Here is a 27,572-nt window from a genome sequence, read left to right on the forward strand (position 1 = left end):
GAATTTAATGCTCTGTGATACCTTGACCGATTTCCATCTTGGTTGATTGCATAGATACTATAACTGAGTTTATCTCAGGATCTGCTAATGGCGAAGTTTTTCTGATAACCCAAGTGAACTAAGCCACCATTTTATATTTCATCTGTCTCATTGTTGGTTTTAATTACCGCTTTTATCAATTTCCGAAAAGCGATGGAGGCAAGAAGAAGACATTGGAGCCACTCAACACTCAACACACGCCACCTCGCTCGCACTCGCAGTCACACTCACTCGCTCACCTACTCACTTCCCCACACTCACACTCACTCGACTCAGAAAACACTCGCCGAAAATTTTCGGCAATCCGTAACGCACACACACACACTAATGCACACGGTTTCTTGGTCTTTTGCCTTTGCCTTTTGGTTTTGCTTCTCTCCGCTGCCTTGTCTGTCTCTGTGTGTGTGTGTGAGTTTCGCATTGGTGTATGCGTGTGTTTCGTATCTGTGTTTAGGAATTTCGGCAGCGGAGAAAAAAATTTTAATTTTCGAGTGAAACTGCGGCCGTGCGCTCGGTCGGCAGTTCAGTGTCTGAAAACGCTCCTAACTGTAAGCAACGTAGCGTCGCGACTCGCGGGCTGCCCCAAATAATCAAGAGAAAAAAGAAAGAATTAAAATCAAATAAAAAGCAGCCAGAAAGAAATTGTACAAAGCCAACAAATAATGAAAAACAAGAGAAAAAATAGCCAAACGAAAAGCACCAAAAAATTAAACCAGAAGAGGAAGAAGCAGCAGCAACTAAAGCAAAACCAAAACCAGCAGCCTTGAATCAATTTTTTCTCTGTGTTACACTTTATTTTAATATTTTGTGACCGCCGTGCCATTTTTTTTTTTTTTTTTTTGCCATTTTCCGTTTTGCGCGCCACGGATACTTGGATACACGGATAACGGAAACAAAACGAAGCAACTAACGAATCCGCCGTTATAAACTATCATCTCCACTCATAAAATCCCCCCCTCCCTCTCCGCACTGCAACATCAAAAAGAAAAATAGAAAAGAAAACTAGAAGAGAAAGAATAAAGAAAAAGGAAGGAGGTGGTGAATAACGGGGGTTTCTATGTGTTTTTTTTTTTTGTTGCTGCTGCTGCTACTTTTTTCGTGGCATATTTTTTGACTTTGACTTTAATTCGTTTGCCTTTGCTTTTTTCCATTGCCTGCCCCTCCGTTCTCTTCACTCTGTCTGAGTGTATGTGTGTGTGTGTGTGTCTGTGCGTGTGTTGGCAACAACAACAAGCAAGATTGTCTTTTTTCTCTTATTTTTCTTGATAACATTTTCCATTTTCCGAACGAACAAAACAAAATGAGTTTTCCCGCATTTCAAACAAAACAAACACAAAATCGCGGACCAACAACAAGAAGAATATTTGTTTTTATTTTTTTGAAGGCACTCTGACATCATCTGCAAAGCTCCACTTTCCACTGCGCGAAAAAAGAAACACCAAAAACTAACTTAAAAAACTTAAAACGAAGACTACAACAATTGTTAAATTTCAACAGCCGAATAGAACAACAAGAACAACACATTCGACAGCAACAAACGAAAAGTAAGCCAACAGACAGAACGAAACAAAACAAACGACAGTCAGAAAATTTATCCAATTTTTGGGCCATATGCGAAATACATAGTTTATTTTCCTTCGCCTACTTATTCACCACCAAAAAAAAGCGAAATGAAATAAAACAAAACCAAAAAATGCCAACAGCAACACTCACGCACACACACAGGCACGAGAGCCAAGATCAAAGTCAACATGACGAAAAAAGCTCGCTCTTTTTTTTTGGCCGCTCTCTCCCGCATAAATCTCTTCTACTTACACTTCTAATGGCCCCGCACCCGCCCCCACGCACTCTCTCTCAATTTTTTATTTAATAACATACTCTCTCCCGGTGCCTCTTTCTCTCTTCCGCTGATGACGAAAGCAGATAGCCGAAAAAGAAAGCTGACGCTTTGCCGGCCGGCGATCGCAACAGCTGTTAATGTTAACCCTTGTGTGGGCGTGCTAAACCCTTAGCGCCCCCTCTCACCCGAAAATGACCCCACAGAACTAATTGCATTTTCCCCGTCTCTTTCACAGATAACTCTTTTTTTTGGCCCAATTGACACCAAAAACAAACAAAAACCACATACCACTAATGTAACAATTTTTTTGAAGCCCACAAGAAGGACGAGTAAAGCAAAAAAAAATTAAAACGCAACGCACAACCAAGTTTCGAGCAAAAAAAAAAAGCCCAAAAGTTAAAATTCAAATCGTAAAAGACAGTTGCGAAGGCCCGTGAAAAAATCAAAATAAGAAATGCAAACGCGACTTTAAAACCAAAAGCACTGACAAACGTTTTTTTTCACACCGGTTCAGCAAAGGTCAGCGAAAGTTTCGACTCGGCAAAAAGCAAACGAAAATTACCAAAAATATTGAAAAAGAAAACATAAAAACCTAAATACAAATCGTAAAATCCGTCAAGGATATGAGTAAATCAAGTAATTGAGCGCGCTAAATTCAAAAAGTCATCATTCCACACGTAACATCCGAAACGAACCAGAGTTAAAAGCAGGAGTTCAACGAAGACAAGCTTAAAAATACAAAAATATTGAAATATTTCAAACGCGATACGATTCAAAAGCTCCGATTCGCGACCCAATCAAATTCTATAGTGTTCGACCAGCGATTTTTGCACAACTTCGGTTTCAGTCAGGCATATAGAGCTTATATAAATATATCTCAAGTGCATATATCCGATCGATCGACTCACCAACGCCTAAGGTAAACCTCAAACAAACAACACACCCACAACAAAAGCCAAAAAGCAAGAAAGAGCTACCGAAAATGGCATCCGAACTGGATCAATTCGCCGACCTGGAACTCTCAAAGGAGGATCGTGAACAGATCTTTGATCCGCCACTGGATCGACAGCAGCTGGAAGGTGCTGGCACCTCAAGGTATGTACCCCAATGCCATTCTACTATCATTACTGTTTAGAACAGATCGAAAAACAGATCGCACAAGGCCTTTCTCTATCCAAACTCCCCCTCCCATCCCCCAAAAAAAAGAAATTACATATACTCCTCCATCTTTCATTGATCTTGTTGTAGCTTTTTGTAGTTTGTTGTATGATGCTTTTTAGCTTTTTAGTGCGGGTTTTGAGCCACAACCCACCCACCATTCACATATGTCCCTATCAACCACTTAGAAATCCGATACTCTTACCCTGCATCGAATCGAATCAAATAAATTCAGTTTAGATCAGTTCGTTGGCGAAAATGGCGCCCAATGCTTTTTATATATACGCTTTGGACGCGATTCGATGCGCCCCTCCAAGGTTTTGGGCATCAAAAAAAAAAAATAAGAAAAATTGAACAAAAAACTTAGGAATATTTGAGGCTCTCAGGAGTAATGGGAAACCCGGAAGGCAAATAAATGAGCTACAATCCTCGGGCGGGTAAACTGAATTCAAATCTGAATTTGAATCAGAATCTGAGATACTGCGATCTGTGATCTGCAATCTGCCCTGCACACAGGCAATCCACAATTGCACAAATTATCACGCCAAATAACATGAAGTTTGCCCCTCAAGCGATGGTCCTCCTACTTTTTTGCCACCCTAACACCCCCCTTTTGGACATACAACGCTGCTAAATAGCAGCTAATTTCCTGTGATAAATTGGGCATATCACCGGGAGACAGGAGGCCAAAAAAAAAGAAGGAATAAAAAACTATGAAACTATGCAAAAGCAACAACAACAACGGCAAAAATGGCTCTCAGGGAGGACCTTAGGATGCTGAGGATCCTCCGACCCTCGTCAAGTTCCCCCCTCGAGCCAAGCTCAAGTGGTGTAAGTAAACACTGAGCGGCATGGAACAAGCTGGGGTAGGCGAAACCATCATCATTGTCGCATAAAAAAGCCCCGGAAAGCGCAGTAGCCACTACCTGTCTCGCCCCTCACTGCTCAACGCAGCCTCTATGTTCCCCCGATCCTACGATCCTCCGATCCTGCGATCCTGCGATCCTCTGATGCTTAGGATTCCTCGGCCAACCCCCGATCTGACAGAATTGATATACTTGCCGCACGCTGCTCGAACAGGAGCAGAAAAAACAGCAACAGCATCGGAGAAGAAGGGTTAGGAGGAACTCACTTAGCAGTCTCCTGGGCAGGATCGCTCCTTAGAGGAGGAGGAGGAGGAGGTGCAACAAGATCAATGAAGGACAGATCGAAGTTCGACCCAGCCCAGGGGTCCAAAGATAATGTTTGTGCTGCACCTCCTAAACAGATTATACTTTGTTCGTTTTCTTCGCTGTGCTGATATGATGATGGAGGGGTATCTCAAAGACCAGTAGCAACTACATGACCAAAAAGGATTATAATGTTGTGCAAGGACTAAGATCTCTAGACGCTGCCGTATTTCAAAGCTAGATGTGGAGGGGACTTTACTTCCAACAAATATTTTCAAATTTAGACCGACTATTCACAGTGTTCCTTATTAATCGAATCAGGTACCTGAACAATAGTTCTAATGTAATGGGATAATCGATATGTTTGAGTAAGAGCATCTTAGATACTTGCTGAAGATATCATGTACCTGTACCAAACGTTCTAAGAAGAAATCCTCCCGGATATCTTAGGATTGATGCATTTTTCCGATTTACGCTCACAAATCTATGGTGCTGTTAAGATGCAGATTGCGATGCTTCTGTGGCACAGCTTGCTGCGTGTTAAGCCGCTTGTTGCAACAACTGCTAAGCCGGTAGGCAAAAAAAAGGATAATAAATGAAATGAAAGGAAAGGAAAAAATCCCAACTAATTTCCTGCAGGAATGCAAAGTAAACAAAACAGCAGCAGCAGCAGCGTTGTGGCAGATATACCAAATAATATGAATCTCCGAGACCAAAAAGAATCTCACAAAACAGCAGCAGCATCAAAGGCAACGGAAGACAACGAAATCTTTTTCTGTAGCAATTGGTTTAATCCGCCAAAGGAAACATGCCGCTGCCACAGGAGGTATATCTTTCGCCAGCTTTGATTTGCTTTTTCGTGGCTTTTGCTTTGCTTTGGCTCTAATTTGGACTTGGACTTGGTCGTGGTCGTGGTCTTTGGCTTGGGCTTGGGCTTTTGCTTTTGCTTAGAAGCGAAGGGTTGACCCAGAACGCCAGCGATTGAGAGATGAGATCTCATCTCTGGAATCTGTTGGCTCGCTGTTTGTGTGTTGGTGATCTCATGATCAGGTTTCTCAGGAGAGTTGGCGGTTGGAAATATGATTTTGGCTGAGTTTAGGGGCTTTCCTGCCCGCTTCATTGTTTTTTTTTCTTTCTTCTTATGCATGTATATGTATATATATACATATATATATATTTATATGATTTTGCCCCTCGTGTTTGTTCATTTTCTAGTCGCAAAACGCAAAACACGTTTCTCATATTTCCAACTCGCTCTCTTTTTGCTGCGAGTGCGCGCTCAAACATTTTTAATTATACAAGAGGCTTCCCTGCTTCTAATGTTTGTTCACTTGCGGATGAGGAGGGGCAGGGAACTGAGGCTGTTTGCCAATTTGTCCTTTGCCACTTTGCTGTCTTTTTTTTTTTTTTTTTTTTGTTTTTTTTGTTGTCTGCCTCAGCTTCTAATCGCAACCCTTTGCTGTTCACCATCGCCATCTGTATCTGTATCTGCGTATCTGTATCTGCGCCTCGCCACTTAGCCGTAGTAGAAGGAGCTGCAGACTCTCTGGAAGCCAGCAGCAAATTTGATTCCCATCGATTATCAACTCGCAGGGAGTCCTTCGTGCTGCTTGCTTTCGTGATCCTGCTGATCCTGCTGCTGCTCGCCTTTTTTGATTGACAGTCAAATTAGTAGAGCTCCTTGGGCACAGAAGGCCGCCCGTGTATTTGTGCCATTCCATTCAGCTTGGGGTAGCATTGGATGCGATCTAGCCAAGCTTAGAGCAACAGCTGCTCCTTCTCAAAGAATCAAGGCCTGACCTTGGTTTATCGCTCCATTCATTCCGATCGCCCCCGCCTTTGTCGTCACTCCACAAAGCCAGCCAAAATCGAGCCAAAAACACGATTCACATGAGACCACGCTTATGTGCACATATATAGAGATGATCGTGCACTGAGCCAAACCAAGATAGCCTTCCATAACTAATCTATATTCAAAGGTAATAGAACCCGGGTTAGTTCCATCAATATTTTGTTGAATACTAGTCTAGTGACCTTTTCCATAATTTCCTTTTGTCCAGTTTTCCTCTTTCCAGATTTCACATTTCCACACTTTTCAAAAGGAAGTTCCCACTTTTCGGAATTAGAATCTAGAACTGATTTCCTCAGTGTACCTCCGTTGTATAGAATGAAATGAATGAAATCAAGTACTGCGGGATTTGCGGGGGAGGCGGGTACACTTTACCTACATTTGTCCAAAAACAACAATCTGCTCTGTGGCCCATATTGGGTTTGTTGGGTTAGTTGAAAAGTTGCTAGGAGGGGAGGGACAGGAGGCTGGGTAAGGCGTGGCCCGCCAAATTTCCGCTGCTGCGATTTACGAATTGCGAATTGCGAACTGCGATTGCTGGAAGTTGAAGTTGTTGCACAGCGGAAGAGCAGAAGGACACCGACTTTGGCAAATCGCTTCGGACAGCAAACAGGATGCACATATTTTTTGTTGAACTCCTACGCCAGGTAGACAGGTAGTCCAGAATGTGTGTTTCTGTGTGTACGTACGTGGGAGTTCAGGTACAAAACAAGAACAGTCTTGGCCTGCCCTAATTTCAAGGTGATGCTGTAACCAGGTTAAGCATTTGACCGTCGTTTAAGAGGTCTTCAAAGATATCTTTCTGATTCCATTTGGAAGGGTTTCACTTCAAATCGAGTCTTTAATTTCTCTTATGTTGTATTAGTATGTATGCAAATTATATGAACATTAAAAAGGGCCTGCAGTCTAAGCATCTTGCTTACCTTTGACATTTGCTTTAAAAAGAAAAATATGAATTTGTTTTGTTCAAGCCTTTGCATATCCAACAGCATTGCATTCCGATTGGCAGCACTCTATCGTTAATCGAAAATCGATTATGTTGCATCTAATTTTGAATCATCTTCCTTCCCCCAGTCTTCCTCCCTACGTCTCGTTCTCACTCTTTTGCGACAAATTCTTGCTGTTCTTTTCGTCTTCTTGTTTTTCTTATTTTCTACCACATTTTTGTGTGCTCCTTTTTGTGCTTGTGTTCATTAGAAATTTCCAAGAATTCGAACGACAACGCACACATGCGCAGCGTTCGAACTAAATGAGAGAAAGAAAGAATAGCGAGGTATGGCAGATCTGAAGATTCGTGTTACTGCTGGCTTAGTTTTCCAAAACCAAAATCAAGAAAAAACAAAAAAGAAAAAAATAAGGAGCCGCAAACACACGTTCCTCTCTTTTTGGGTAAAGAGAGAGAGAGGTGGCAAGACTGAAGCGAGGGAGATGGCGCGAGAACTTCTTCTTCCAGCGTTCTATAGATCGATGCAGTACACCCGTATTGAACTTGCAAAGTATATTGAGATACACAATGTGCAAAAAATTTACCTTTAATCCGATATGAAATTAATAGACTTACATTTGTATAAAATATTTTAAAGGAAGAATATGCACATACTTATTAAAACGTTGAACTCAATAATAATTTAGAACTACCTTGTAGGAGTACGTCCTTGTGATCCGATAGTGCTATTGTCCTGTGTTATTGCCATCGACCTGCGAACACCGCACTAGGGGATAGCAACTGTTGTTCCGGTACACGTGGCAGGGTGCGGGGGCGGAGCCGGACGAGGACACCTCTCCAGGACTTTCTTCCTCCGTTAGGACCACTTTCTTTTCGTTTCGGCACCAGCTGCAAGTTGCGATCGGTTGGCAGGGCAACAAAAATGAGAAACCAACCCTTTTCGTGTCTTCGAGTCTTCCCGCTGATCTTCAAGATCCCCGTGATCGTGGCGTGTTCTTCGACACGCAGGTAGGACCTCGAAATTGGCTGATAGGGTCCTGTCCCGATCTCGATCCCGATCCGATCCTATCCGATCCGATCCTGTCCTCTTCCTGCCTAGGCCATTGTTTGTTTTATTTGTGCGCCACCGCGAGTGAAGAAAGCATTTCACCGATGACTTAAGGGTTGCGAATACCCCCATTACCTTTTCTTTCCCTTTTTCCATTTGATTCGATTCGTTTCAATTCGATTCGCGTTCAAGTCGACAGCTGCCGTAAAAAGCTTTGCTCGGTTTCTTCGACGAGATGCAAAGCTTGGCGAGAGCTTTTGCGATCTTCATCTGCGTGTGATAGCGAACATCGTTGTAGATACTGTCAATTATGTATAAAATAATAGTAACAAGATTTTTACGTCTTTCATAAAAAAATTACTATTATCAAGTACAGACCAATTTTATCAACATAATTTCGAAACACTTTGTATTTAATTAAACGTGTTCCAATGCAAAAGCCTCAATACTCATGAATAACATTTCACAAATTAATTGTTTGGTTATAAAATATATGCCTTATATTTCCTAAAGGGGGCACTATGCAATTGACCGCGAGTGTTCGGTATTTTGTAGGTGTTTGCGCACTATCAGCGATTCGCTTCACTTTTCTCTCCTCTTAATTCTGTATTAACTTTAAGCGGATTGTTGCTCGCCTTCTTACAACTGTTTTTACCGTTGCTTTCGCTTCATTCCGGCACTTTTGCGGTCAACACATGTTGGCCAAATAAATTTTTCAAAATGATTTTCACTGCAGAGAGAGCGCGGCAGAGACGAAGCACTACACTCGACTGCATAAAAATAGAACTTGTAATTGGTATTGATCTAATCTAATTAAAGTTATTCTAGCCATATGAATCTAAGCCATCTCTATCCAAATATTAATATTTTGAAATGCAAACTTACATATGTGTTTCATAAGAATGTCAATGAACTTGTTTTAAGGACCTGTTAAGTTTTCTCTAAATTTTGATTAAGTAATAACGGATTACCAGAAAAACATAATATTCCTTGATATATTTATTAAGAAAGCGTGTGAACGAAAACATACCCTCTAATTATTTTCTAGCAGGATCACTTGACTTTGAAAAACTGTTAGACACCGCATTCAAACATATTCACTTCGAACCGCTTCTGTCTGGCAACGCCATTCAACGTAACCGCCTAACGTGGTCATTTCTCCTTCTTCTCCTACTGCTGCCGTCCTCTCTCCGCGAACAACAACAACACCACACACATGGGCGAAAAACCCGAAGTTGTTCTTATTGGAGCTCGGCTACTGACTCTCGCCTCTCTCACTCTCTTTGAAATTTTTATTTGTCCACATTCACATTTTCGCATTCCCGTTCGTTGGGGAGCTCAGTATTTAAATACTCTCTGCATTTTGCGGTCGTCTTTTTCGGAAATACGCGCGGCGTAGTTGCACAACAACAACAAGAACAACAGCGACAGAAAAGAGCAACTAAAGGAATAACTACATCAACACACACGACTAATTTCACAAATCAGAAACTGAAACGGCAAAAATTATAAAATATAAGTGCGCGTGAGTGTTTATGAGTGTGCGTTGTTTAGGTTGTTATAAATTTTTTTATTACATTTCCTCCTGCACACCTTGTTCTTCTGTGCGAATAAAATTGAAAAAGAATTGAAAAGGTTGCAAAAAACTAGCGGCTTGCGTTTTGCTGCGCTTTTTTTTTTTTTGTTGCTCATACGCATTTGGCATTTAAAACCAACAGCAACAACAACTACAGTGAGTGTGAAGAAGAAATGAAAATAGGTGTCTCAATTTTTTTTCCACGCCCTGCTGCTTCTGTTTTGTAGTTTTTTGTGCAGTTCTGTTTTTTTTTTTGTCCTAAAACGGTTTATCACACGCATATACACTGTTGCATTTCGCGAAAAGAGAAAACACAAAAATCTTGGGCCGGCTTTTCTTCTATCACTCCTCCTCCTTCGCCCTGGAAAATGTGTGTGAGTGTGCGCGAAAGTCAACAATAAAAATCAATTTAGATAATCTGACCTACTTCCCACTAAACTCGCTAAACGCAACAGTTGGCAACCCTGCTATGCTGGCCGCTAATTAGCCAAACACGTTTTTTCCAGTGGAAAAACATAACGGTTCACCGATAAGTATCGATAGTCTGACCGCAAGATCGATTGCGCTGCATTCTATCTATGTGAGTGAGTCATTTGAAAAGGAGGATTAGGGGAAAATATAAAACATACTTAAAAAAAAAAACACGCCAGCGCATCCAGAAGAAATCACAGTTCAGCGGCGAATTAAAGCCCATACGCATGACCAAAAGAAAAAAGAAAGGAGGAGGAGGAAAAGAAGAACGCAAAGAATAAACCAAAAATCATATCAGCGACAGCAGCACTTTTTTTTGCCCCTATCTTCACACAGTTTTTGTGTGTGATTAACAAGTGAGCGCGTGGATCGGGAAAGTGAGACGGAAGAAGGTGGGAGGCGTAGCCGGAGGAGAAGAAGGAGTGGGAGGAGAGCGGCGGAGAGTGAGAGTGTACGAGGGCCCCAATCTCCCCTTCCGCCACATTCTCAATCGGCGCGCGTGTGTGCGTGTTATATTTGTCATAAACGTTCTCCTTCTTCTTTTTTTGCCTTAGTTTTTTTTGCGAATTGTGCGAATAGACAAAATCGAAAAAGTTCATACGAAAGCAAAAAGAAACAACCAGAAGAAGCCAATGCCAAATTGTGTGATCGGTTAAAAAAACAGCGAGAGTGTGGAAAGAAGTGAGAAAATCGAAAAAATAGTTAAACAGAGAGAGAGAGAGAAGATCGCCTTATTAGAGATAAGAGTAAAGTTTTGCTTTTGCACTGCAAACACATAAAAACAACGACAGTAAAAACAAAAATAACTCAGCAGTCGGCCAGCGCAAATAAACAAACACAAAATGCACAGCAACAACAATAGCAGCAGACTTAACAACAACATAAGCAACAACAATTTGTATCAACAAAAACAATCGTTTATACGCTATTTGGATCGGTGAGTTTAACAGCGTACAAACCATTCAGTCCCGAAAAAAAATTCTCATTTCCATGGTAAACACCAAATACTTTAAAGTGGCTCAAATACTACACTTTTGACCCACTGTGCGCACATGTGTACTTCACATTCAATCATTCACAGCAAAAGGTGCGAATCCATCAAAGTCATATGTTGCGTATTTAGATCACATTTATACGACCACTCCCCCTTTTCGCAGCACCAAATCCGCAGATCTGGTTATATCAGATCATCATCACTCTTTCTCCATTAAGTTAAACTGAAGGAAAGTTGTCCGCAAATCGTCGTTAAACCTTAAGTTACACAAACATTACTGGGGTGGGGTGGTATGGTTATTCGAATCTTGTGTAGTAATATTATATATTTGCAAGAGTAAACATAAGTTTGAACTTATTTGGTTTTGTGACAGATGGTTTCAGTTATGGAAGCTCAACTGTAATTCTATTGGATTTGATAAGATATGGGCTAATTTATTTGTTTAGGTGCTTTAGCTAATAATAATGTGTGGAAGCTAAACATGCAACTTAACTTACTTTATTTTCATGTGGATTTTTTCTTTTGAAAAAATATGCCGATGAGCTGGTTTGTTTTTCATTGTGACTGCATTTTTTCTTAGATTTTCAAATGGGTTTATAATAAAATACAGTCCAGTACGTGGAAACTAGACTTTAGCTTCGTTTTGTTTGTTTATTTCCTCTTATTGGCTGGCCACAATGCATATGGCTGTGCCACGCCCACCGTTGCATTCGGCTCTCGACCAACCAGCCTCCGCGCCCCTTCATCTTGTTTTTCTTTTACCACCCTTTTGGTCGTTTTGTTTACGTTTGCATGATGATGATAATCGCCAAAGCACAAATAAACCAACAAATCGAAATGAATAGCAATTGTACTCATGCATTAGAAAATGGAACACATTTGTCATGGATACGAATGTATATTATACAATTACAGCTAAAGTAAGAGCACAAAAATGTCAAAATACGTGATTTCTAAAGTTTTTATTGTAAATGATTCACGATAGCTGAAAATCATAATAAAATAATTATATACGATACGTTTATACGTTTATATTTTGGTGCAGTTTTTATAGAAGATGCTCTTTTTGTGACCGTTTCTGTATTCCTATGTTTGCATTGTGAAAATCGCCATGCCAAACTGATGGTGACAGATTCGCGTTGCTTGCATTGGAAGGCGTACTCTTTGTCAAGTGATGGACTTCACTGTGGGTGTTGCATTTGCCACTTGGAGAAGAAGTGTTGGAAAGGGGTTGTTTGTGGGGGGGTGGTCCCCACACCGCTGTTCACCAATTTAGGTCAAACCAGGCAGCAACAATGTAAGCATTGTGCTTCTCGCTGCGATATTCGTTGCACCACTCGGTTTTTCCTACCGCCTTCCACTTCATTCCCAATTTGTTCCTTCCTCTAACGGAAATATCCCTCACACTGAAAACTATATGTTATTTTTTATTTTCTGGAGCATGTTTTTATGGTAGCAAAAGTTTCACTATTTTGTAAACAATTTTTATCAAATTTAAAGCATTATAAATAAAATGTTTATATACTAGTATCCTATTGAAATTATTAATATCCGTTTAAAAGCGATGTGTATATAAACTTATTCATCATAATTATATATGTACGTTTTTCTTTCTGTGCAGCTATAAGCTGAAAACAAGTTTTCTTTTCCATATGTTGACAAAACAAATGCCTTTGGCACTTTAGTTTTTTTCCTATTTTTTACCATGGGCGTTGCAAAGGAACAATGAGAGGGGGAAAATGCATAGATAAGCTTGGCAAATGGAAATGCAAGAAAACTAACCTTAGACTATGCAATCGCAAATGTGTGTGTGTGTGTTTGTTTTTCCTGCAGAAACAACTTGTGGAATGTGCCATAAAAATAGAACAACTTCTCACATAAATGCATATGCTACAAAACGTACATCACACATGCACATACATATACATTTGCATGTGTATGACACATGCGTCATTCAGAGCAGTGCATAGGTATCTCAAGTATTCATTTAAACGTGAGACAAAAATAAAGTTGCAATCAAAAAGAAGGAAACAATCAAAGCCAGCAGATTTTCGATTTTTTCATTCATAAAAATTATACAAAAAAGAATGAAAGAACAAAGAGAATGGGATGAAGACAACCACACAACGCATCACACACACAGCTGCACGCAATGCAATGTGTGCACTGATAAAGCAGCATCTGTGGGTGATTGCTTGAGTGTGTGTGTTGGTTGAGTGCACAGTGCACCGCCTTTTTAAGAGAGAGATAAAAGCTGAAAGAAAAGAAAACACCAAAAATAAATACGCGAGGCGCCGCATGGCGTACACATCCATACATATATTGATTGGATTTTGCGGTGTATGCATCTGTTGTGTGTATGTGCTACAACGGTGCTCAAGAAAATAGAGATAATAAATAAAAATCTAAAGAAACGTTCTATTTCTACTATTAAACAATCATTTTTAGATTTCAATTAAATGAATTATTTCTCAAAATACGTAGCTATATTTTGATTAATTTTCCATTATAGTTCGGAGGATATTTGCAAAATACCTTTTTTCCGCCCGCGACTGTATCGCATTAAGGTCGCTCATTGATAACAAAAACAAAAACAGCAAAAAAGCGTTACCAGGTGTGCGTATGTGTTTGTGTGATTGCGCCAGAGGTCATTTGCTTAGAATCGGTCACATGTCAGGTAAAAGGAACAACATACACACATGCACCCATATGTACATGTGTGCACACCTGGTAAAATGAAAACAACCACAGCACAAAACAAAAACAAAACTGTATAATTGTTGCACAGACTAGTGGTTAATGAGTGTGAGTGAGACAGAGACAGGGCGCCGTGGTGAAGAGAGATAGGCGGGAGCGGGAGAAAACGATGCGCTCTCCTCTCTCATTGGATGCAGCCGGTGTGCTAGACGCAACAACAACAGCAAAAATATAACGCAACGTCAACGAACTGCAACTTGTCATTTGCATCGAAAAGAGCAACAAAAACAACAGCGAACCACACAAGCAGATGTTGTGACGCATGCTCAGCAATTACAGTTAGCCGACACAGTTTGCAAGCCACTGAATTGAGGGACTGGCAATATCAAAGTACATGATTTTCAGTTCAGCAATATGAAAAAGAAGAAGACGAAGACGAGGAGTAGAAATAGCGAACGGTGGCATAATTTTGTCCACGTTTCCTGGAAAAGCGCCACAGCCCCAAGTCGAGATATCGCCTGAGAAATGTGCTGGCATAAACGAATAAAAACAAAAAATGAAAAAAAAAACCGGTCAAAGCAAAGCGGGATTGCTGTGTGGAGAAAATAGCAAGCAACGAGCGCAACAACAAAATCCGGAGGGTGGCCTGTGAATGGCAAACGGGATTGGAATGCTGGAATGTCGGAATGCGAATGCATCTTTCACCTACGCTCTCTCTCTCTTGTGATCCCTCTTCACTTTGCTCAAGTTGTAATTTCCATTTACTAGGAGTAAATTTATGTACATATGTATACATGTATGTACCGCCAAACTAACGAATTTATTCGTCTAAATTTTCGAGCGTCTTTTAACTTTTTTTGGTTTGTCACACCTTTTTTTGAGCATTCAGCTGCACACAGTTTGACATTCACGCATGTGGTTTGACAGCTAATTAGGGATCATTCATGAAAAAGGAGTTAAAACGTTTATACGCTATTTGGATCGGTGAGTTTAACAGCGTACAAACCATTCAGTCCCGAAAAAAAATTCTCATTTCCATGGTAAACACCAAATACTTTAAAGTGGCTCAAATACTACACTTTTGACCCACTGTGCGCACATGTGTACTTCACATTCAATCATTCACAGCAAAAGGTGCGAATCCATCAAAGTCATATGTTGCGTATTTAGATCACATTTATACGACCACTCCCCCTTTTCGCAGCACCAAATCCGCAGATCTGGTTATATCAGATCATCATCACTCTTTCTCCATTAAGTTAAACTGAAGGAAAGTTGTCCGCAAATCGTCGTTAAACCTTAAGTTACACAAACATTACTGGGGTGGGGTGGTATGGTTATTCGAATCTTGTGTAGTAATATTATATATTTGCAAGAGTAAACATAAGTTTGAACTTATTTGGTTTTGTGACAGATGGTTTCAGTTATGGAAGCTCAACTGTAATTCTATTGGATTTGATAAGATATGGGCTAATTTATTTGTTTAGGTGCTTTAGCTAATAATAATGTGTGGAAGCTAAACATGCAACTTAACTTACTTTATTTTCATGTGGATTTTTTCTTTTGAAAAAATATGCCGATGAGCTGGTTTGTTTTTCATTGTGACTGCATTTTTTCTTAGATTTTCAAATGGGTTTATAATAAAATACAGTCCAGTACGTGGAAACTAGACTTTAGCTTCGTTTTGTTTGTTTATTTCCTCTTATTGGCTGGCCACAATGCATATGGCTGTGCCACGCCCACCGTTGCATTCGGCTCTCGACCAACCAGCCTCCGCGCCCCTTCATCTTGTTTTTCTTTTACCACCCTTTTGGTCGTTTTGTTTACGTTTGCATGATGATGATAATCGCCAAAGCACAAATAAACCAACAAATCGAAATGAATAGCAATTGTACTCATGCATTAGAAAATGGAACACATTTGTCATGGATACGAATGTATATTATACAATTACAGCTAAAGTAAGAGCACAAAAATGTCAAAATACGTGATTTCTAAAGTTTTTATTGTAAATGATTCACGATAGCTGAAAATCATAATAAAATAATTATATACGATACGTTTATACGTTTATATTTTGGTGCAGTTTTTATAGAAGATGCTCTTTTTGTGACCGTTTCTGTATTCCTATGTTTGCATTGTGAAAATCGCCATGCCAAACTGATGGTGACAGATTCGCGTTGCTTGCATTGGAAGGCGTACTCTTTGTCAAGTGATGGACTTCACTGTGGGTGTTGCATTTGCCACTTGGAGAAGAAGTGTTGGAAAGGGGTTGTTTGTGGGGGGGTGGTCCCCACACCGCTGTTCACCAATTTAGGTCAAACCAGGCAGCAACAATGTAAGCATTGTGCTTCTCGCTGCGATATTCGTTGCACCACTCGGTTTTTCCTACCGCCTTCCACTTCATTCCCAATTTGTTCCTTCCTCTAACGGAAATATCCCTCACACTGAAAACTATATGTTATTTTTTATTTTCTGGAGCATGTTTTTATGGTAGCAAAAGTTTCACTATTTTGTAAACAATTTTTATCAAATTTAAAGCATTATAAATAAAATGTTTATATACTAGTATCCTATTGAAATTATTAATATCCGTTTAAAAGCGATGTGTATATAAACTTATTCATCATAATTATATATGTACGTTTTTCTTTCTGTGCAGCTATAAGCTGAAAACAAGTTTTCTTTTCCATATGTTGACAAAACAAATGCCTTTGGCACTTTAGTTTTTTTCCTATTTTTTACCATGGGCGTTGCAAAGGAACAATGAGAGGGGGAAAATGCATAGATAAGCTTGGCAAATGGAAATGCAAGAAAACTAACCTTAGACTATGCAATCGCAAATGTGTGTGTGTGTGTTTGTTTTTCCTGCAGAAACAACTTGTGGAATGTGCCATAAAAATAGAACAACTTCTCACATAAATGCATATGCTACAAAACGTACATCACACATGCACATACATATACATTTGCATGTGTATGACACATGCGTCATTCAGAGCAGTGCATAGGTATCTCAAGTATTCATTTAAACGTGAGACAAAAATAAAGTTGCAATCAAAAAGAAGGAAACAATCAAAGCCAGCAGATTTTCGATTTTTTCATTCATAAAAATTATACAAAAAAGAATGAAAGAACAAAGAGAATGGGATGAAGACAACCACACAACGCATCACACACACAGCTGCACGCAATGCAATGTGTGCACTGATAAAGCAGCATCTGTGGGTGATTGCTTGAGTGTGTGTGTTGGTTGAGTGCACAGTGCACCGCCTTTTTAAGAGAGAGATAAAAGCTGAAAGAAAAGAAAACACCAAAAATAAATACGCGAGGCGCCGCATGGCGTACACATCCATACATATATTGATTGGATTTTGCGGTGTATGCATCTGTTGTGTGTATGTGCTACAACGGTGTTCAAGAAAATAGAGATAATAAATAAAAATCTAAAGAAGCGTTCTATTTCTATTATTAAACAATCATTTTTAGATTTCAATTAAATGAATGAATTATTACTCAAAATACGTAGCTATATTTTGATTAATTTTCCATTATAGTTCGGAGGATATTTGCAAAATACCTTTTTTCCGCCCGCGACTGTATCGCATTAAGGTCGCTCATTGATAACAAAAACAAAAACAGCAAAAAAGCGTTACCAGGTGTGCGTATGTGTTTGTGTGATTGCGCCAGAGGTCATTTGCTTAGAATCGGTCACATGTCAGGTAAAAGGAACAACATACACACATGCACCCATATGTACATGTGTGCACACCTGGTAAAATGAAAACAACCACAGCACAAAACAAAAACAAAACTGTATAATTGTTGCACAGACTAGTGGTTAATGAGTGTGAGTGAGACAGAGACAGGGCGCCGTGGTGAAGAGAGATAAGCGGGAGCGGGAGAAAACGATGCGCTCTCCTCTCTCATTGGATGCAGCCGGTGTGCTAGACGCAACAACAACAGCAAAAATATAACGCAACGTCAACGAACTGCAACTTGTCATTTGCATCGAAAAGAGCAACAAAAACAACAACGAACCACACAAGCAGATGTTGTGACGCATGCTCAGCAATTACAGTTAGCCGACACAGTTTGCAAGCCACTGAATTGAGGGACTGGCAATATCAAAGTACATGATTTTCAGTTCAGCAATATGAAAAAGAAGAAGACGAAGACGAGGAGTAGAAATAGCGAACGGTGGCATAATTTTGTCCACGTTTCCTGGAAAAGCGCCACAGCCCCAAGTCGAGATATCGCCTGAGAAATGTGCTGGCATAAACGAATAAAAACAAAAAATGAAAAAAAAAAACCGGTCAAAGCAAAGCGGGATTGCGGTGTGGAGAAAATAGCAAGCAACGAGCGCAACAACAAAATCCGGAGGGTGGCCTGTGAATGGCAAACGGGATTGGAATGCTGGAATGTCGGAATGCGAATGCATCTTTCACCTACGCTCTCTCTCTCGTGATCCCTCTTCACTTTGCTCAAGTTGTAATTTCCATTTACTAGGAGTAAATTTATGTACATATGTATACATGTATGTACCGCCAAACTAACGAATTTATTCGTCTAAATTTTCGAGCGTCTTTTAACTTTTTTTGGTTTGTCACACCTTTTTTTGAGCATTCAGCTGCACACAGTTTGACATTCACGCATGTGGTTTGACAGCTAATTAGGGATCATTCATGAAAAAGGAGTTAAAACCACGAGCAGAGTGTGTGAGAATCGAAAAAATGTAAACTGTTAATTAAGAAAAGTGCCAGACTCGCAAAAGCAAAACGAGCCAGCTCCACGCGTCTTCTCTTCTTTTTCCATTTCTTCTCGTCTCGTCTTGGTGCCTCTCTTCTCTTCCTGCCCCTCTTATTCTCCTTCTCCCCTCTGGGGGCTTTCTTGCCCCGTTGTTGTTGTTTGTGTGTATGTTTTTTTTTTTTATTTTTTAGCTTGGTGGCGACGGGAGAGAAATTACTTCCAAGAAAAATAAACACGATATTAAATGTGCAACATTCCAGGCGTCGTTTGCGTTTGCCCTCGCCGTCGTTTTCTTCTCTCGTTCTTATTTTTATTTTACTCTCCTTTTTTTTTTTGGTCTCTTCGAAGATCAACAACAACAACGGGGGACGGCAGCAATGGTACACTGTGAAAAATTAAATTGAAATCGAAACATCCACAATCATGAACAAAGAAATTTTAAAAATTGTCATGTTATTTATTATGTTTCAGACAAGACTTGTAATAATATCTTAAACCTTAATAATATATACATACATATACGATTTTCTCTCTGTTTGAAAAAAATGCTTAGTCGTTTTCTTCTGCTCTTTCTCATTATTATTGCAATGCCGTTCAGGCATGAATATTAACTTAGAGCTCTGTCTGTTAGGCAAATCAAAATAAATTGAATTGGTTTTCAAAAAATCAGACATCTTTAAGACATCGCCTATTGATCGACGCGACTTTAATTAGTGGGGTAGGAGTATCATTATTGGTAGATGAAATGAATAGTATTTCTCCTAAATTTATGCACTCCATCTCACAAATTTGATCTGTGTGCCCCCTGTCCTGCTTTGGATTTGAATGTAACATTATTGCACAGCCCCCATACACTCACAAAAACGCATACAGTGTCAAAATATTGGCATTCTCTATTTCTGTTTTGCATCTGTTGGCCTAACTTCCCATCCAAATCCCTCACTGCCATCCCAAAGATATTCATATATAAATCATTTGTAATCTCGCTCGCTCAAAACACTCTTTAAATGCTAGTTCGCTGCTTGATCTCGCTATGTCTTTGTGTTAATCTTTATCTGTATTCTCTCAGTGCTGCCAGAATACGGGTCTAAAAATTAAAACAATATTCAATCCACAACAGGCTTCAAAGTTCTAGACGGGGTTTTGTTCTGCAAGAGTTTTGACTGAAATCAGAGATTTTATGAACCATTTCGCTTTAATTCTGGCACCACTTGTTTAGCTACTCGACATCCCTCTCTTCAACCGACTGCTTTCTCCTAACTACTACTGCTACTTCTTCTACTTCTGCTAGTGCTCCTACTTCTCTACTACTAATACTACTACTACTTCAGCTACTACTCCTACTTCTACTACCACTGATACTACTACTACAATTACTGCTACTACTACTGCTACTACTACTGCTACTACTACTACTACCCTACTGCTTACAACTTTTCTTTATACGCATATATATTTTCTTATCTAATTCATTTTCACATTTTCCCCCAACTCACCCACTTGCGTCCCTCTTGTTTTTGGACTACTATCATCACTACCACTGCCACTACCACTACCACTACCACTTACTTCTCTTACTACAACTACTACTATTTTTGTTTCTTTTGTGTTTGTTTGTTTTTCTTGTTCTTGTGTGTTTTTACGCTATTTTCTTCACAGTGTTACGACATCAAAAATCTTAATAAGCGGCATACCGATGCAAACACGTTTCGAAGACATCGAACCGCTACTGAAGCCCTATGGCATCGTCAAACAGTGTGAGGCTATTTCTAGTAAGGATCAAAATACTCAAACAGTACATATAACATTCGAAAATCCTGAGCAGGCGCAAAGGTATATACTCAAAACTACTCATCTAAAACTACTATTCACTTAAATGGGGATTTTCAGATCTCTCATGAAAAACCATTGATTTCTATGAGGTTTTCCATGGGAGTTATGTGTTGGGGCTTAGATATATAGGTAGTTATATCGTTGCATTGGGCGGGGTATGCGAAGATTTGGGGGCTTTATTATTGGAATCTGTGCAGGATGGATGCGTTGTGTGTGGCTTACCTACCTACCTACCTCTATTCCCATATTTTAGTTTTTCTTCCATCATCCAAATTGGCCATGTTTATTCCAAATCAAGATTTGATCAAGATTTCACAAACCATTAATATGTGAAATGGGCTCTTATTGCCTCACATGGAATTTGTTTACATGCAGTTCTCAAATTAAATTAAATGTGAAGGAACATGATACATTTGGATATATTCAGTTGAATAAAATTTCTTTAAATGAAACTTTTCTGATTTCATTCCGTTTCCATGAATGTCTTTTAATTGGATCACTAGCCAAATGTTTAAAGGTGCAGATATGCAATATTTGTGTAAGAAGTCGTTTCGCTAAACTGAATTTTAACCGAACTGTTTGCATGCCTTCACCAACATGTGTACTTTATTGGAGTGAGACATGGCAAATCTAGATGGGATATTAGCTGAAATTTTCTATAGAACTGTCATTGCAGCTGAATTGAAAGCAAACACATGACTAATCAATAATTCTCCCACCATTCCTTCTCACACACAGAGCTGCTGTTGGTCTGAACGGTGTCGAGTTCGAGGGCAGCAAGCTGCATGCCGAGCAGCTGGACAAGAACCAGCGGCGTAGCCAGCGTAATCAGCGCAATCCGTATCCGGGAATGCCCGGTCCCGGACGCCAGGCGGACTTTCCGCTGCGCATCCTTGTGCAGAGCGAAATGGTGGGTGCCATCATTGGCCGACAGGGTAGCACTATTAGGACGATCACACAACAGAGCCGTGCTCGCGTCGACGTCCATCGCAAGGAGAATGTTGGATCGCTGGAGAAATCGATCACGATCTATGGCAATCCGGAGAACTGCACCAACGCCTGCAAGCGCATCCTGGAAGTGATGCAGCAGGAGGCCCTCTCCACGAATAAGGGGTAAGTTGCTGTAGCTTCTAACGATATCATCAAATATTAAAATAACTAATAGTGAACTCACCCCTGATTGCAGTGAAATTTGCCTCAAAATACTCGCCCACAACAATTTGATTGGACGGATCATTGGCAAGTCGGGCAATACCATTAAACGGATCATGCAGGACACCGATACGAAGATCACTGTCAGCTCTATTAATGACATCAATAGCTTCAACTTGGAGCGCATTATCACGGTCAAGGGACTGATTGAGAACATGTCGCGTGCTGAAAACCAGATTAGCACCAAACTGCGCCAGAGCTATGAGAACGATCTGCAGGCGATGGCGCCGCAGAGCCTCATGTTCCCCGGTCTCCATCCGATGGCAATGATGTCGACACCGGGCAACGGCATGGTCTTCAATACGAGCATGCCGTTCCCCTCGTGTCAAAGCTTTGCCATGTCCAAGACCCCGGCTAGTGTGGTGCCACCGGTCTTCCCGAACGACCTGCAGGAGACCACTTATCTCTACATACCGAACAACGCTGTCGGCGCCATCATCGGCACCAAGGGCTCGCATATCCGGAGCATTATGCGCTTCTCGAACGCATCCCTCAAAATAGCCCCCCTCGACGCCGACAAGCCGCTGGACCAACAAACGGAGCGCAAGGTGACGATTGTTGGCACACCGGAGGGTCAGTGGAAGGCACAGTTCATGATCTTCGAGAAGATGCGCGAAGAGGGCTTTATGTGTGGCACGGACGATGTACGCCTCACGGTTGAATTACTTGTTGCCAGCTCTCAGGTAAATTGTTCATTTTTCATTTGCAATAAGATAGCTCTTCTTTCGTGATACTACATGATAATATTACATATAACATACTTATACAAGATACTAAATGATTATTTAGTTCATAACGGATGGTTAAACTGAATCTTAGAGCCATCAAATGCCTTGAGTAATGCTAACGTGTTTAATTGCGAATCTAGGTGGGCCGCATCATTGGCAAGGGTGGCCAAAATGTGCGCGAATTACAGCGCGTGACAGGCAGTGTGATTAAGCTGCCGGAACATGCCCTTGCACCGCCGTCCGGTGGAGATGAGGAGACACCAGTGCACATTATCGGACCATTCTACAGCGTACAGGTAAGTGTACAAATGCAGACTGCTGCATGTCGTTCAAGCTAACGCCACTATTACACTCATTTCAGTCTGCCCAGCGACGCATTCGAGCCATGATGCTTTCGACAAATCCGCCGCCAATAACCAAAAAACAGAAAGCTGCCAAAGAACAATTGCAACAACAGCAACAGAGCCTAGCCGGAGCCGCGACCAGCGGGTCCCAGCAGCAGCAGCCACAGTCGCCATCCCAACAACAGGCACTGCCACCGCAATTGCATCATCAGCCTGTGTCGTCGGCGTCGTCATCGTCGACGCCGCCTGCACACCATCAGCAGCAGGCGTCGACGGCAGCGACCTCACACCAGCTGCAGCAGCAGCCATCGCCGCCGCCACCTGGCAATGCAACTGCGGCCGCAGCTCAGCAGCAGCAGCAGCAGCAGCTGGCGAGCTCACAGCAGTAAGGAGGAATCACCGTTAAAGGAGAGCCAGCGCCGCAGCAGCAGCAGCAGCAACAGTAGCAACAGCAACGGTAGCAGCAACAGCAGCAGCAACAGCAACAGCAGCAGCAGCAGCAGCGACAGCGCCAACAATAGCCAAGGCAGGGTTTTCTACTGTTGATACTACCTCCACAACACACCAATAAGTTTCAATACCACAAGACCCAAAATTTAACAATTTACAACCCTCTAACTACAAGCTAACCGTAGGCGCCACCTTTGTGCTGGCACAGGCGACGGCAAAAGTAAGCAAACAACCTGGAGCAGTAACATAAATAACATTGTACACATAAAAATATAACTATAGGAGGGGAACCACCACATCAAAAAGTGAGCTGCGTGAAGAAGCTCAACTAGTTCATAGCAGTGTATTTCAACTTTAACAAGAATAACATCAACAGCAGTCACACAGCAAGAATAACCATAACATTCTTCATTTGCATACTAAGAAATAAAGAGAAAACGTTAAATAGAAAGCAGCGCTATCGTTCACGGAAACCACTAAAAACAACACCCCGCCCCAATCAAAACTTTGTGTTGTTGTTCTGCTAGTTGTAAACTTTTGCGTCAGCTGAGAAAGGCAGAGCAGTACTACTTTAAATATTCATAGTTTTTACAAGTAAACCACAAATATTCATTCAACAACAACAACAGCAACACAAAGAGTCAAAGTAACTAAAGAGAAAACCCCCTAAAACTAACACACTAAATTTGATTGCAAGAAAGGAAATTAATGGATAAAGAAGGAAAGTTTAGTAGTTTATGCGTTATATTTTTTTTAAATATATTTAACTATAAAACGTTTATTTTTAATTATTTTTTTTTAACAAAGATTTAGTAAGCATATATTTAAGTGGAATGAATAGAAGAAGAAAAGTGAGCAAAGCGCAAGAGAATGAGATTGAGAATCAATTTAAAAAAGGAAGGACAACCATTTAGTTGATCCTAAAACTACCGAGAATTGTACACAAGCAAAAATTATAACCAAGAAATATCCGAAACAAAAAGAAAAAAAAAAACAATACAGACATGGAAAACAACAAAAGCGTCAAAAAACACAAAAAACATACCTATTTTGAGCCCACATCCGCAACATTAAGAAGGTGAAGAACGTTCCAAAACAAGCTCTCATCTTTGGGTCATGAAAATGTATAACAGTTGATAAAGTTATGTGTACAATGTGCAACAGTTGATGCAACTGTTGGCGCCCCCTAGCGTTATACATAGTATAACAGACCTCAACCGAAAACCCAAACCACCAAAAAGAAACAACTATCTATGTATACAATATCGTTAAGAGCTATACTGATGGATCAGTGTGTATATTGGGACTATATTGATAGGAAGGGATGTGGACGGAACAAGAAACGCCAGCGAGAGCAATGTTTACTGTACTGTACAGTTGTAAAATAGTTTTTTTCGATGCCTAAAACGTTGTTTGTATGAATGAATGGATACGAAAACCAGTCCCTTATTATGCGATGAAAAGAGTTACATGAAGAATTGTTGAATTATACTTAGTGCAGAAGCAGCCGAAGGAGAAGAAAGCAAATGATGGAGAGTGGATAGAGGAACGCTACAGCAAATGCAAGAGCGAGAGATAGTGTTAAAGAAACTATTGTAATGTGTTTGCCTTGAAATGAAAACAAAACTAACTAGAAATGAAATAACGGTGCTGAAATGTTAATTTTTTTTAATCGATCGTTAACGTTAAGTGTTACGTTATAACGTTTGAGCGCGTGCTGTTATACATGGATGGGACACTGCACCACATACAAGAACATAAACCAGCCAATCCGAACCCAAATCAAAGTCTTAACTCATAGCCACAACCAAGCAATCAAAACCGAAGGATGCATTTCGTAGAGATCGTAATCGTAGCGTAAACAGACAATATATAACCATTCCCGTAACCGCATGACCAAATCCCATAGTTAGAGGCCGCAACCCAAGTAACTGAATCGGAGCAACAACAATCAAACTACAATTTACACCAGCCAAAACAAGTAACAATAGCAATAGCCCAATTTTGTGTTGTTTTGAGATAGCTATTATCTAATTTTTAACTATACAGTTTTTTTTGTAACGTAAATATTAAACTAATTGCTATTCCATAGAGTTAATATTACGAAATAGTTAGACGGACAGTCGACCAAATCAAATCAAATCAAACCCCTGAAATCCCTAACGATCCAACCCTTTTGTTTGTATAACACTTGCTTCGGAGGCAGACAGTTCTAAAAAACACCACATGAAGAAAATCAAGGCAAATTCGACATTTCGGCAAAAAGAAAATCTAAAACACACAACATTTCGGTCAAACAAGTAACAACAAAACGAAAACCTTTTGAGCGGCTCATTATTTTGGAAAAAATGACATTGACAAAATTTTTGGAAAAAAACTCAAAGCCAACAAGAAGCGTGTACAAGCTTTAGGACAGCCCAATTTTATGAAATATCACATTTTCTTTGTTCTTTTTTAAGAAGAAACAAAAGAAAACAAACAGAAGCAGAAAAGATGAAGAAATTTGAAGAAGATTGAAAAAGTAATTAAAATACCTCAATGTAAGTGCATTATCTTCTACAAAAAAAGAAAAAACAAAAAAAGATAAATAAATAAAAATAAAAACAAACTTGCGAAGCGTAAAAATATGGATATAAATGCTAAAACATCCTAATGAGTAAAAACGAATAATGAAAAACCTCTCCTACAAATTAAATGTATATTATAAGCAACCAAAAACAAAACATAATATTGAGAGATACAAAACCATACAAATCTAACCGGAATCAGAATAAACAAGCTTTGGAGAAGTCATATCACCAAATCGCACAGGAAATTAACGCATCTCGATGAGGTATCTTCAAAAAGACAAAAACAGGCGAAAGGAACTTTTTTCAAAAGTTACCCAGAGCCAAAATCAAAACGAATCCGAACCGAACCGAACCTAACCGAATCACAGCAACCAATCAAATAACCACTCACCCACCAAAGCCCTACCCGAAATAGTTTTGGGTCGAACTCGAACTCCCCACCCAGACCATAATGGTACATATGGTCCATATAATCCATATGGTACCAACTGAAACAGATCAACCTAGAACAGAGGGATATAGGAGATATATGAGCAGGAAGTTATTAGGATGGGATGAGAAGTGTATATAAGAATGTTGCTGGGCATTTACCATTGATCTTTATATACGAGTATCAAGCCGCTATATATGTGTATATATGCGATATATATGTGTATGTTGAAAATGCGTGACATTATGTTTTGTTATACTTGAGAATCTATATATGTATATCTATATATATATATGTATATAAATGTAATCAATTTTGTCACTTGTTTTTAACGAATAATTATTCTAATTAACAATCCCCTTTTTAAATTTTTTTCAATGGAAGAATGTCCAAAGTTGTCAATATAAATACCTATACATATACATATATATCTATATATAGATATGTGGAACTATGCTTAAATACGATATTTATAAAGAACAAACGGAATTTTTCTAAAAGATTCCAAAAAGGAAAGAACAAAGAAATGAAAATTATTATTCCAAATGCTGAATCAAAGCAAAGTCAGATCGATGAAAGGGACGAGTTAATAATTTAGCTATAGCTCTGGTTTATTTTGACAGGGGGTTTAAAATGATAAACATAAAATAAATGAGGATAAAGATCGAGGAAACAACTAAAAACTTGTGAGTTAGCGTGCGCGTTAAAAACGAAAACAAAGATAAGAATAATGATAATGATAATGATAATGATGTAGAAAGAACTCAGTTGAAAAACGAAGAGAGGAAAGCGATTGTGAGTTGTGTGAAAAGCAGAAACGAAATTATTTTTTAGTATTTAGAGGCTATTTTATATCGTTATTAAAGGAGGTAGGAAAGTGAGGCAACGGTTAGGAAGAGAGAAAATGGAGGTTAAAATACCAGCAGTGAATGCGAAACATGAAAGGCAGTTAAGAAAGAGCAAGTTAAATTTTAACCCAATGGGAAATCGAACTCGGAAAATGCAAAAATTGTGCAAAACTCAAAGAAACCATCCAATTGGCATGAGGGTAGCATTTTGAAAATTCCACTGTACAGTTGACACCAAATGTACAAAGCTTTTTGAGTACAATCTACTTACAAGGTTGCCACCATTTCCAAATATTGCATTTTCGTATAATACATTTTCTATATTTTCCAACAATTTTTCAACACTTATGCCGATTTTGTGCAGTTTTTCTTTTCCGAGAACTTTAAAAAGAATTGTCCCGTTGAGCAAAAAAAAAATGGGAAAAATGAAAAAGAATAATGAGAAAAGTACTTTTTTGTGTTGTAAGTTGTGCCAAGTACTGATAACGTTTAAGGTGTGATAAACTCGTTTTTAAATTTAACAACTATTTAAACTATAAAAACTACTTACTAAAACAAAACAAAAAATTTAAATTTAAAAAAAAAACTTATTTTAAAAAAATGCTTTTGATGTACATTTTA

The 27,572-nt window shown here is 39.6% G+C and overlaps 1 protein-coding gene and 1 long non-coding RNA gene across 7 annotated transcripts; both read left to right on the forward strand.

Annotated features, from left to right (window-relative positions):
• The first annotated feature begins 485 nt into the window (after positions 1 to 485).
• Positions 486 to 27,106, forward strand: LOC6551393 (insulin-like growth factor 2 mRNA-binding protein 1). 4 transcript variants are annotated; one of them, XM_015155550.2, is made up of 8 exons: positions 486 to 587; positions 1,424 to 1,583; positions 2,115 to 2,974; positions 20,196 to 20,369; positions 21,108 to 21,482; positions 21,556 to 22,264; positions 22,450 to 22,605; positions 22,671 to 27,106. In XM_015155550.2, exons 3-8 carry the CDS (start codon positions 2,862 to 2,864, stop codon positions 23,040 to 23,042), a joined length of 1,899 nt encoding a protein of 632 aa, XP_015011036.1. In that variant the 5' UTR covers positions 486 to 587; positions 1,424 to 1,583; positions 2,115 to 2,861; the 3' UTR covers positions 23,043 to 27,106. The 4 variants fall into 4 exon arrangements, with proteins under 4 accessions (XP_015011036.1, XP_015011037.1, XP_015011035.1 ...); XM_015155551.2 differs by lacking the exon at positions 20,196 to 20,369 and having other exon boundaries at positions 490 to 587; positions 21,535 to 22,264; XM_015155549.2 differs by lacking the exons at positions 486 to 587; positions 1,424 to 1,583; positions 2,115 to 2,974 and adding an exon at positions 10,939 to 11,033 and having other exon boundaries at positions 21,535 to 22,264.
• On the forward strand, positions 9,322 to 10,814 carry LOC113564637. Of its 3 annotated transcripts, none has more exons than XR_003408164.1 (2): positions 9,322 to 9,781; positions 10,651 to 10,814. It is a non-coding gene; the product is annotated as an uncharacterized LOC113564637 (long non-coding RNA). The 3 variants fall into 3 exon arrangements; XR_003408165.1 differs by having other exon boundaries at positions 9,326 to 9,684; XR_003408166.1 differs by having other exon boundaries at positions 9,331 to 9,603.
• Positions 27,107 to 27,572: the final 466 nt, after the last annotated feature.

The sequence above is a fragment of the Drosophila erecta genome, unplaced genomic scaffold (assembly GCF_003286155.1).
Source record: "Drosophila erecta strain 14021-0224.00,06,07 unplaced genomic scaffold, DereRS2 tig00000279-arrow-arrow-pilon, whole genome shotgun sequence".
NCBI classification, from domain to species: domain Eukaryota; kingdom Metazoa; phylum Arthropoda; class Insecta; order Diptera; family Drosophilidae; genus Drosophila; species Drosophila erecta.